Consider the following 12,345-nt stretch of genomic DNA (forward strand, 5'->3'; position numbering starts at 1 on the left):
AGGAGGATGCTCTCCTGAGGGGCGCGCAGCCCACATAGGCTGTGGGCCATGCAGCCTCATGTGATACCCAGTGAGACCACAGGTCCTTGCTGCAAGTACTTGCTTCAAGTTCCTCTTCTTGATCCACAGCTTTATCCACCGCCACGATGAGGCCTTCTCCACTGAGCCCCTGAAGAACACTGGCAGGGGACCCCCTCTTGGATTCTACCATGTCCAAAATGTAGGTCCTGGCCCTTATCCCAACACCAAGGGTGTTCCCTTCCTAAGCATGAGTTTCCCTTCCAATCTGTTCTTTCTCCTCTGAATGGACTGTCCTGGGGCCTGTCTGGCACCAGGTTGTAGAACCTCCAGTGCCATGCTGGGATACTGACGTACAGCTAGGTAGCAGGGGAATCTGTGATGTTTAAAATTGGAGCCTGGGGTCAGAAGAGAGGCCCTGAAAGCGTCTCAAAATGAGCCCTGGGCAGACACGGGCACCAGATCCAGGGATGTCATGGCTAGAACTGGTGCAGAGGGCTGGGCCAAGAGTACTGTGTTTTCATGGACACAGAACATTTTCAGATATGATCCATCCTTTCCCTCCTCTCCTTCTAGATTGCGGTGGAGGTGACCAAGTCCTTCATTGAGTACATCAAGAGCCAGCCCATTGTGTTTGAGGTCTTCGGCCACTACCAGCAGCACCCATTCCCACCTCTTTGCAAGGACGTGCTCAGGTCATCTACCTAGGTCGCCCAAGTGTCCCATGTACCTCTGATGTCCTCTCCTTAGCTTCCCGGCATAGTCAGAGCATGGGCCGTGCCTGCCGCTGCCCTTTGGGACCACTGTTGTCAGTACCTTGACCATCAGCCAAGCATGGGAGTCTTCCAGGGAATAGGCCAGGTTTTGCTGCCCGCTGGCTACTTCTAGGAAGGGAACTGCTGTCTGATCCCCCCAGTATTTGGGGAGAGGGGACAGAGGGAAGTCTCAGGAGGTGGGGGTGTGAGGTTAAGGGACCTGTAAGCCATCGCACCATGGGTCCAGGAGATGGGACAGGAATGGCAGCCACCCTGAGGTCTGGAAATGTGTTGACAGGCCTTTGCTCCTCTCCAATGCTATCTCTCGTCAGCTGAGCAGACCGCACAGCTGAGGGATGCCCAGGGTATGGGAATAGAAGAGGGAAGAAGCAGAGATTATTTGGGGCGCTGAGTCCCTGGGGCCTTGTGGAGCCTGTGGCGTGGTATCTAAGGCCCTAAGGGTTCCTCTTCGCCTATCTAAGCATGTACAGAGACCTGGGTTCTTCCTGGGTCTGATGGGACAGGAAACTACGGAACACATGAATGGGCTTCTGATCAGGCTGCCCTGCCCCAGGATTTAGCCACCAGCCTAGGTCTGCTCACTCTGACTTTTCCTCCACAGCCCCCTGAGGCCCTCACGTCGCCACTTCCCCCGGGTCATGCCACTATCCAAGCCAGGTAGGTGAGGTTCTCCTGAGTCCAGGGGCCCAGGCAGTGAGGGCCCCCACTATGGGTGAAAGTGTGGTTGAACCCCGCTGTGGGTGTAATGGTCTTTCAGGCTGCAGCTGATACAGCAGATGTCTTCTGGCCTGAGGAGTAGATAGTTTTCGGCTTTGTGCTCACCAGCCTGTCCGCAAGGGAGACATTTAGACCCAGTGACAGGTGGCATAATGAACACTCAGCAGGGACTCAGTGGAGGAAGGGCCCAGCGCAGGTGGTGTGGACAGACATGGTTGGGCCCAGGAATACAGGGATGGGGTGGGGTGGGTAGAAGCGGTCAGGGGGTAGACATGTTGGAGAGCCAGCAGGGCTGAGTTTAGGGCATCCCAGGCAAGTTGTGGGTGCTTGGCAAGACATACTTGGATTGATACATTTTGCTGTGTCCAAGTGTAGATCAGGTAACAGTCCAGGCAGAGGAGTCCTATACATTGGGAGGAACTCTGAGCAAGTGTCTCTGTTGCCCTAGCGGTACGTGGAGTCTCTAACCACCACCCTCACACCCACGTGTGTAAGGCCACATGCTCCTACTTGGGTGTAGAGAGCGTAAGTGTCCACACATCTGAGACCAGTACCAGGTTTCTCATGCCTGACCATGCAGAGCTGGGGGTGACCTGGCCATGGGTAGACCAGTTGGGTACCTTTGTCTGGGCAATCGTTGCCCGTGCAGCCTTTGCTGCTCTCCCCTTGAGTGCCCCATCACACGACATTGCTTTCTTGTCTTCCTAGTGCCCGCCACTAAGCTCAGCACGATGACACGGCCTTCCCCAGGTCCCTGCCACTGCAAGTATGACCTGCTGGTCTACTTCGAGATCTGCGAACTGGAAGCCAATGGCGAGTGAGTGGCTACCCGGAGTGCCCATGTTGGGTGCCAGCTTGGAGCCTAAGAGTCCGTAAATAAAGAGGAGAAGGGCACCGGGAATGGTGTTCTGAATGCAGCTGAGAATCCACAGTGGCTAACATGGGAAAAGAGGGCCAGGGAACCCTGAGCTGGTGTCGGGAGGCCTGGAACCAGGTTCTCCTTGAGTGTCCCAGTCTTGAGGCATGGAGCACAGAAGTCCTGATACAGCTGTGCCCAGGTCATTGGATATATAGATTTCTGACTTTTAAGGTACATGGGAAAATATGAGAAAATACGGGAGCTGTTATAGACCTGCTCTCCTGAAGGGGTTTTCAGCCCTGCCGACTCTGGGACCAGGTCTCATGCTGTGGGTGGGCTGGAGGAGGGGCTTTGTATCTCACCACCACCATCTTTTCCAGTTACATCCCTGCTGTGGTAGACCACCGTGGCGGCATGCCCTGCATGGGGACCTTCCTTCTCCACCAGGTGGGAAGCCTTCCCTGCCTTCCCCAGAGCTTGCCCTGCCCTGAAATTCCTTGTATCCCCACTGCCACCTGACTGTTCCCTCTCCTGGCATGTTACAGGGCATCCAGAGACGGATAACCGTGACGCTGCTGCATGAGACAGGAAGCCACATCCGCTGGAAGGAAGTGCGAGAGCTGGTTGTGGGTGAGTGCTGCAGACCGGGGTTACCTCAGGAGCAGACAAAACCCTGGGATCTAACCACAATTCTGTCTTGTGTGGGGGTCTGGCTAGGTCATGAAGTCTTTTTGTGATTCAGCCGATTGCCCAAAAGGGAGAGCCCTGGATCTGCTATAGTCCCAAGTTTCTACCAAATCTGTGTTGCCCTTCCAGGGTTGTTGAAACCACAGTTAAACTTAAAACACTAGGAAACTACCAAGTGTCACAGTTCTGGAAGTCAGGGTGCCAGCAACAAGCATGCTGTCTGGGACTATCTGGGACACTTCAGGGTCCTTCTCTGCTTTGTCTGGTCTTGGGAGGTGGCTGTGATCCTGAGTGTTAGCTTGTGGAAGACTATTCTAGTCCTCGGCCTTATAGGGCGGGCTCCGTGTATTTTGATGGTAGGGCTGCCACACTCACCCCGTGATGACTTCTGCTTGGCCAATGCCACTGCTGTGCTTTGGGGCCAGAGCTCTAGCACACCTTGCTAGGGAGGGCAAGAACACTGTCTTTCTCTATGACCTTGTCTTTTGAATTCCCCTTTACCAAGCTGTTCCCTAGACTCTCATTGGGGGACATGGGTAGATACCTATCTCAGTACGTAGCTCCTCTACCCTGGGGCCGAGGTATATCTGGAAGCAGCTCCCAGTCCTGGGTAGGCAGGATCTCAGGACCGGTGTCCTTAAACTGACCTGTCATCCTGGGTCCCCACACACAGGGCTGTGGAGAGTTGGTCTGGGTATGAGGATGGACATTTGGGCTTTACAAGTGTGTGTCAGGGATCAGAAAAAGCATGAAACCTGAGATCAAAGTATCCTATGGGGAGAGTCCAAGCTGAATCCATTCCAAGGCCAAGGTCAGACCTACCACCTGGCTTCTGAACCCAGCTATCGCTGGAGTGGGGCAAGTTCTGCCTATGCTGTCATCTGGTGGTGTCCCATGCCACTATGTCCTCCCCCTCAGATGGACAACCCAGACCGCCTTAAATCTCACCTCTCTTCTTCTAAAAATGCAGACACCAAAAGCTGCCGATTTGGGGTGGCAGTGGGGACTTAAAGGAAGTGAGGGAGATACTACCGTGAAAATTTGGTCCAATTTAGGTTATTGCTAATCCCCAAGCCTAGCATCCCTAGCATGGGCCTTTTAGGCCCTGTGAAGTGGACACTGTGGAGAAAGGCCATCAAGATGGAGGACTTTGGTGGCCATGAACTCCATATAGGTGGCCCTTTGAGGGATAGAGATGACCCTAACCCAGTCCCCATCTCTCTCTTGTATCCTGCCCAAGTCTCTCCTCAGGCAGAGAGCTCTGTGGAGGTCAATTCCCTAGCATTGAGTATCTGCTCTGGGCAGGCTCTCCTTGCCCTAAACTCCTACTTGCCATGGGTATCCCAAGTACTGGAGAGTTTGGCATCAAGAAAGGACCCTAGATTGTCCCCTCCCAGAATCCTTATGCTGCAGAACTGCAGGGAGCTAGGCAGGATGGCCCAGAATGTGCAGTGGAGGAGAGGCAAGCTGGTCACTCTCTTGCCAGGGCAGAGAACCTATGAGCCAGACGTGGGCTCCTTTACATGAGAAGATATTTGCTTTCAGGCTGAGGAGTTAGGAGATGAAGTGTCTCTCTTGCAGACAGACAGATGGACACCAAAAGCAGGCATCTTCTAGGCCTGGAAAAGTGGTTAGTGCCTAAAGAGAGTATGCACGGACGCTGTGGCTTCTCCCTTTGTTATTATCTTTAAGCATAAAATGGGGTACACTCACCCCTCATCTGGTTTAGGTCTCCTTGTCCCACAAGTAGAAAGGCCTGAGCTTGCTAAGCTAGGCAGCTGAGATCCACCAGAAAGTGTAGAGCTGAAAAACAGAACGCAGCCCCTCTGCTGGAGGGGAGACAGAGGAAGGAGGCATTGGCCATGTCACAGGAACCATCAGGTCCCCAACAGCCTCCCTAGTGCCCCTTACATGGCTAACAGTCATGTAGGGAATCCACTCATTAACCTGGCTTCTGTCTAGCAGTCTCAGCATACCTGGGCCACTAGCCTTGCCAGGCATGACACCCGGCCACTGCCCTTCCCGCAGGTCGCATCCGAAACACTCCAGAAACTGACGAATCTCTGATCGACCCCAACATCCTGTCCCTCAACATCCTCTCATCGGGATATGTCCACCCAGCCCAGGATGACCGGTGAGTCACAAGGAGGGTGGGAGGATCACAACCCCCGCTGACCGGCTCGCACACAGGTCAACCACACCAGCCTATCATGGCCTCTACTCACCAAGGCACTCATGCCATGGCCAGCGCCAGGCCCACATTCCCTCTTTCTGACACCTAAAGGGACAGAGCAGTGAGTGGTGGCCTGTGGCCTCCGAGTCTCTCTGCTCCCTCAATTGCATGTCCCCCATCTCTGGTTTACACATTCACGTCATCCTGTCTCCTGAGGAGTGTCAGCGTGAGCTTGTCCTGTGCCTGGGGGTTTGTGGGTAGATGATTGGTTGCAGGCCATGTTTCTGAGAACCACACTGGTAGGAGCAGGTCTGAAGACTCTGGCAGGGAGGATGAGTGGGGATCAAGAAGGCAGTCCAGAGTTGGCAGCTCGAACAGAGGTGTGGCTGCTGGTTACCACTTAACACATGCTTCTTACCACTTTCCAAGCTCCAGAGAGTCTCAACCCCCATCTTCATTTGAACAGTAGAGGGGAAAGGGCCCCCTGAGATGTTCTTGGCAGCCCTGAAGGGTTTGCCAGGGTGCTTGGGTATGACAGAGTCGCACAAATGCTGCCAAGGGCCAGAGTCATCCTGCAAGAGTCATCATGCCAGGGCGGATGCCCAGCTGGACAAAATTGCCCAGGACACCGTCTCCCAAGGATTTGTTAGGTGTTTGGCAGGGGCTGAGCCTCAACACGGGTCTTCCTCAGTGACTCAACCTGACCCAGGGTCAAGGAATCAAAAGCTGACCCAGGAGCTGTAGCTGAGGCTATTTGTTGTAAAACATTTTTTAAGGGTGCAACACCCTTGAAGAAGCACAGGAGGGTCACATCCCTATGAGGGGTTGCATGGACCCAGAGTCCCAGGAGTGGCCTCTGTTCTTCCGACTTCTGCATCCAGAGCTCCTCTTCTGCACAGACACATAGGGAGGGGCCAGAAGAGGTGCTCCCCCAAAGCACCAGAGGCAGCTTCCTGTTGGGTACAGCCAACAGGAGAGGATGGAGACGGGTGTGCCCATGTGGCTCTAGTCCTCACCCCGCACTTCCGGAGGTGTTCTCTTAGGAAGGTGGTACTATGAGAGCTAGGCTGGAGTTCACGTCGAGAGATAGGAGGGGAGCCAGACTACTGTGTGAGGGGGACCTAGAACTTCCTCTGGTCTTTCATCTCCTCCAGCTCTGCAAATGCACCCTGCTGAGGCCTAATATGGGTGCTGCCCCCTAGTGTCGGCCACTGTGCCTGGGCATGGGAGTTCAGGGCCACAGGCAAGGGTGAGGGCTGGGAGGGCTTGTCTGCCACTGAGTGCTAAGAGGTGCTTTGGGGTCTGGGAGTGGCTTAACCCCCTTGACCCCTGATCACCTACTGCAGGACATTCTGGGAGCCAAGGGGAGGGGTAGGACCAGGAGGTCAGTGGGTAGGTGGGAGCCTTCCCGACTTCCCTTCTAGTTATCTCCTTGTGCTGAAGACCTTATTGCTGGTGTCTTCTTGTCATCCATCCCCCACCAGCCCAGCTATCCTTGACCCTGGCTAGGTAGGGGGCAACTATGAGGCCAAGACTCATTGTTCCTCAGCTGACAGGACGTTGGTTAAACAGGCTCAGGCCTTGCCCTGGACTGACTAGCTTCTGTCCTGTTCCCTGTCCAACCCCACACCTAGGCTGGAGGCCCTGGGTGCCAGGAGGAGGGAAGACAGATGTGGCCCCTCGCTTGGCTCTTGCCCTCGCTGTCCCCGCTGGTGCAACCCCAGCCCTCCCTACCCCAGAAAAGTCTCAGACACGCTCCTTAGCCCATGGCCTCCTCCCCAGAGCCCAATGGGGCCAGCTTTCTGTTCCCTGGATATGGCTGACATCCTAGGAGCCTTTGAGAGCCAGGCTGCTCAGAGATCAGCCACTCCACAGAGGCTGAGGCTTGGGCCTGGCTAGCTCTGCCCAGGGCCTCAGGCTACCATGCGCTTTGCCACATCTGGGCCTCTTCCTGCTCCACGGTCCCTGCTTTGCAGCCCCCCCCCCCCCGCCCGGCCCTGAACGGGTTAGCCAGCCACAGGCGGCTGCCCCCGCTGCCGCTTGCTGCTGTCCCCTGCTGTTCCACTGCCCACCCACAGCCCTTCACTAACGTGTGGTTGTTTGTGTTTTACAGGCAGTTTCTTGATTCGGACATACCTAGGTACCATTTCTGTCCCTTGGTTTGATTTCAGCCTTTTTCCCTCCCTCCTCCTTTCCTGGTCACCTACACAACCCTAAGATTTTAATTTTTTTTTTTTTTTTTTTTTTTTAGCTTTTTCAACTCATAACTTGCTCACCTTTCCTTCCTGTTTTCTCCCTCCTTTTAATTTCATTTCCTCGGGATAGCGTTCTGGTTTTATTTTAATTTTCCTCCCCAGCCCCACCTTCCTGGCTGAGTAACTCCCGCCTCCTCTAGCCTTCATTCCTGATTTTGGCTGCTTTTGTAGTTTTCTGCCTCTGTAGACACTGGCCGGCCTCCTGCTCCTCCCACCCCAGCCTTGCCTTTTCTGCTGACCTCTAGCCTGGCCACAGTGGGTGCAGGTTATCTCCCGCATGCAGGCTGGACAACCCGGCTGCTGGGCTGCACCAGCTCACAAGGGCCAGCCAGTTCCTGCAAGGGGCCATAGCAGGCAGAGCCAGGAGCATGGGGAAGGGGCAGACAGGACCCACTGCCAGGAGACTCCGAGCTCCCATGTGCGCCACAGCTGCCCAGGAGCCCTTTTTAGGCCAAGTCAGGAAGAAGGACCTCACTCTAGCCTCACTACCCCAGCCATGGCCTCGGCCTCGGCCTCACTTTCTGGAACTCCACAAGAAGACTCGCAGGCCTTTGAACGTGGCTTATGCCCATTTCAGACTCGCTTACTAGTGCTGAGTAGGGGGGATTGCTGTGGCCTCCTTTTACCTGGTCCGAGGAAGTCCCGGAACACACTGGCCTATGCTGGGACTGTGATCACCGGGAAAGGGCAACCTCCAAGTCCTGCATCCATATCGGGTACAGGGAGAACTTGGGGCTGTTCTGAATGGGAAGGCCAAGGTGTCACCTTCTGGGCACTTGCAGGACGGTGGCCAGAGCTTCCTGGTGGTTGTCTGTCTCATGGGTCAGCTTTCTTAAAGTCACGAATGCTGCTTAAACCTTTAAGCCGCACTCCCTACATAGAGTTCTAGGACGGAGTGGGCTGTGTCCTTGTCGGGTCACGGCTGTAATGATCAGTGTGGACGGCATTCATTGGCCGTCTTGCCTGGGTACCTGGGAGTGGGGGCCCCAGAAGGAGGATCTATGGGGTTATGGAGCTGTGGTTCTCTGAAGCATATTCCCTGGGCCATGGATGTGGGACACCTGAGTTACTGACTCAGGTCAGTAACTGTGGGCCAAGAGCTGAGTGGACACTCCCTGGAGACCTGGGGCTAAATGAGGCAGAAACCTCATCAAGAGACAATTGAAGTGGTGGCCACACTCAATCAGGGGACATAGCCCTTTCAAGCCTGAGCATTTCTCCCTACCAAGATCAGCTGGGTGGGCTCCAGGAGGAGGTGGCATGTGGGTTGTGGAGGCAAGTGATCTATGCAGGGATGGAATAGAATTGGGCTTCTGTCTGCTGGCAGCCTCTGTGTGTTTGAGAGGTCTTTTTGATGGACTAGATAGCTCTAGCTACGAACATCTAGTGCCTCCTGGGGACTTCTGAATGAGCAAAGAGACACTGGCTCTGTGCAAAGGAGGAAGCTGGTTTCCTTCCCTTTGGTACTTCTTTCTCACAAGCTCTGATTATGCACCTGGGTTTGACCTTGGAGCTGACCCTCCCATTCTAAAAATAAATGTGTTGGTAACAGGCCTGGGCTTGGCCTATTGAGAGAGAAGGAAGGGAGGAAGAAAAGAAGGAAGGAAGAAAAGAAGGAAGAGTAGGAAGGAAGAAACGAAGGGCAGAAAGGAAGAATAAACGAAGGAAGAGCAGAAAAGGAAGGAAGGGAGGGAGGGAGGGAGGGAGGGAGTTAGGGAAGGAAGGAAGGAAAGGAAGTCCTTAGGTTGGAACTAAAGCTTCCTCCCAAATCCAGTTCTACAGGACAGGAATCCATCTTGATGGCCAGTAATGCCATCAGGATCATGAAGGGGAAGAGTCTTAACCCATGTGATCCTGGGACCACACAGCTGAGCCTGAGGCAGCCTGATTAAGTCACTTGCTAACTAAAGAGGGACAAGTGCCAGAACTTTCTGGATGTTACTTCTGCCCTGCGGATGGGGAATAATGAGAGCTGTGGGCTGTGCTGTCGTGAATTAGCTGATTCATGCGAAGCTCTCAGTTCAGGCCCAACATGAGTCTCCCATCGTTGCCACTGACAGTGGCATTTGGTATAAGAATGCAGAGCCCCTAAACAAATTTGTGGTTTGTATCTTAACCGCTGAGGAAACCACACCAAGACACAGTGGGGGACACACAGGGACTCCAGAGAGTTGTAGAATGTTAGCCTGAGTGTTTATCGCTTAATCCTCATCTTAAAAGACACTCAATCTGACCTCTGCCCATCCTGTGCTCCTTCATACCTCACCTGTCCTGAGTCACGGGGTTCCCCTAGATGGGTATAAGGGGCAACAGGTCCTTTTGAAGCGTCCCCAGGAAGTAGAGATACAATTGGATCTTGGCTCTCTTCATCTGCCCAGCTTCAGAACTCATTTTCCCAATGCTCCGAGAGTTCTCTAACCTCCTGGAGAGGGCCAGATGCGGGGTCTCATGGAAACTTATTTTCCTATCTGTCTCCCCTGACGTATTTGTGAGCCCATAGCATTCACTCTTTCAGACGTCCCTCCAGTCCTGTGAACTGTCTTTAGCTTGACATTAGGAACTGTGGGTCCAGAGACCCAAAGCCTATTGGATACTTATTCACCCCATCCCTGCTGCAGTTGGTGATTGAGCAAGCTGTCCTTGCCTTGAGGCCCCGGGGTTGGGGTAAGGGGGTAGCAAAGAACTTTGCATCGGGATTCAGCTCCTGAACCTCCTTGATGAGGGATAGGGGATGGGCACAATGGAGAGACAGCACCAGGAAGAAGAGATTAAACCAGGCTGGGAGTGGAAAGGGGTTCCATGCATACAAAAGGGGAGAGTCAGGCAACTGACCAGGATTTCCCAAAAGGTAGGTCTGGCCAGGGTCCTCTTCCAAGGACAGTGACTCTCCAGACTAGGCCTGGCCATGTGGGCCAGCGAGTCAGAATGAAGGTTGTCTATCAGGTACAGAAGTCATTACCAGCTCAGGTTGCCTCTGCTGGGCTCTGGCCCCAGCCCTTGCCTGATAGATCTTGAAGAGAGTCACACTCTCTTCTGGGTTCATGTATCAGGAAGAGGGTCTCTGCAGCTGCATGCCTCCTATCTGGCCTGCCTGCCATCCCAGCTCCTCAGCCTGCATCCTGGCAGGCTTCAAGCTCAGCAGCACTTCCACCTGTAGGCACCCTCCTCACCTGTTCATCCCGGATCTCCCCTTTCCCTGTCCGTCCCCCTAAGGATGGGGCCCTTGAAGGAGCCACATGTGACCTTGAAGAGTGAGGAAAGTAAGCCAGGATGATCAGGACCCATTCGGAGAAGGTGGAGAGCCACCCTTAACCTGCAGGGTGGGTTTGGAGTTCAGAAGGTGGCTGGTCCAGCCTCCTAGGATGTTTTTCATGGTAGCCTGGTTGTGATGCTGCCATTTTAGTTCTGGGAGAGGGTCCAGCCGCGTGTGGCCACTGTCCATCCTGGGCCATCAGATCTGGAGCTACGGGTAGAATTTGTGCTTGGCTGTGTGTTGCACCATGTTCAGACCTTTCATACAGGATCTCCAAGGTCAGCTTTGGAACAGTTCCCCTATTCAATTTGCCATCAGTCATGCCATCAAGCCCCCATGGTGGAAGGAACTGTCCTGTTTGTAGACTGGGAACTTGTGACAGCAGTGAGCCTGTGAAGGGGCTTCCTTGGAGGACCTGGGCCTCCCCCCCTGGAAACATACTCCTCAGGGCATTTGGATTTTGGGCTGCAGTCGCAGGCCTGGAGTTTTGTGTTCAGATCCTCAGGAAATCCCCTTGCACTGATGCCCGCCGTGTTTGCTCTCTGTGACTGGGATACCTTCAAGGCCTCAGAGTCACGACATCGTTCAAACACACTTTGATCACCATCAGCAGCAGGCAGAGAGCTCCACCCAAGAGTGACGACATTTATTTACAAGTTTGCACGGGAACACGTGTGTCCTAGTAACCCACAGGCTTATTTAGGGAACATGAGCAAGAGGAAGACTCTTTTGTAGAGGTTTTTCTTTTTTTGGACTAACTACATCAGGTGTTTCGAAACAGTGATCTTTAGTCACAACGATCAATCCCGAGAGACGTCAGTAGTAGGTTGGCCAGACACGCTGGGCAGCTATCCATGAGCCAGCACCTGGGCAAGCTCGCGGTTTTGACTGTCTTGTGACAGTCACTGCAGGCAGTTGTGATAAGAAGCCTCCCTTCATGGCTTCCTGGCTTTAGCCTTCATCCGTCATAGCTGACACAAGGGAGTCCATTTCAGTCCGATCTTGTCCTCTGTTCTTCTGCACTACCACAGACGGTAGGAGCTGATGCTCTGTAGAACCTGGTGTGTTCATGAGCTGCCCTCTGGCGGCCGGGCAGGAAGTGCATCTGCCTCCACAAGGACTAGGGAAGTGCATGTTTCTAATTTACAAATGTGTGGTGGCGTGGGATCACTTGGCCAGGTGCCTGCAGCCTGTCTGTGATAACAGTGGTAGACAGAGTGGGTGTCCCACAGCGCCCACTGTCCTCTCTATGGGCAGCCCTTGGATAGTGACGGCAGAACTCACCACATGGTTCATACCCTGCTTGAGCGCTATGCTCACCGTATCATAGGTCTGAATTTGGCTGTCCTGTTCGTAGGCTTCCAAGGGTGGCTGTGTCCCCTTAGAAGAGAAGAGAGCCACACAATAGGCCTCCTGGTGTCCCTCCAGGTCAAGCAAGCCAGTTGGAAGCAAGACATTTCCTAGAGATCCCACCTACTACACCCTCTGACTTTAGAAGGAGTCTTGCTGGCCAGCCTTTCCTTTTGAAGACCCTATGTCACCTGCCCACACTCTGCATGGTACAGATTAGCCATTGCACATCCCTTCCATTGAATGAGGCCCCAGAA

The 12,345-nt window shown here is 53.9% G+C and overlaps 1 protein-coding gene across 11 annotated transcripts in view; it reads left to right on the forward strand.

Moving 5' to 3' along the window:
* The window catches only part of LOC121433523 (kinesin-like protein KIF1A), an 87,520-nt gene that overhangs the window by 61,355 nt on the left and 13,820 nt on the right, over positions 1-12,345 (forward strand). For 7 of the 11 annotated variants that reach the window (XM_041631976.1, XM_041631977.1, XM_041631981.1 and 4 more), the window contains 7 exons: positions 130-220; positions 595-713; positions 1,396-1,451; positions 2,220-2,328; positions 2,751-2,817; positions 2,916-3,000; positions 5,086-5,191. In XM_041631976.1, coding sequence (XP_041487910.1) covers positions 130-220; positions 595-713; positions 1,396-1,451; positions 2,220-2,328; positions 2,751-2,817; positions 2,916-3,000; positions 5,086-5,191 — 633 coding nt within the window. Of the gene's footprint in view, positions 1-129; positions 221-594; positions 714-1,395; positions 1,452-2,219; positions 2,329-2,750; positions 2,818-2,915; positions 3,001-5,085; positions 5,192-7,343; positions 7,371-12,345 lie in introns of all 11 variants that reach the window. The other 4 variants (XM_041631975.1, XM_041631980.1, XM_041631978.1 and 1 more) reach the window with 1 other exon arrangement.

The sequence above is a fragment of the Microtus oregoni genome, unplaced genomic scaffold, assembly GCF_018167655.1.
Source record: "Microtus oregoni isolate MIOR12 unplaced genomic scaffold, Mior012 000038F_ref0000394, whole genome shotgun sequence".
NCBI classification, from domain to species: Eukaryota; Metazoa; Chordata; class Mammalia; order Rodentia; family Cricetidae; genus Microtus; species Microtus oregoni.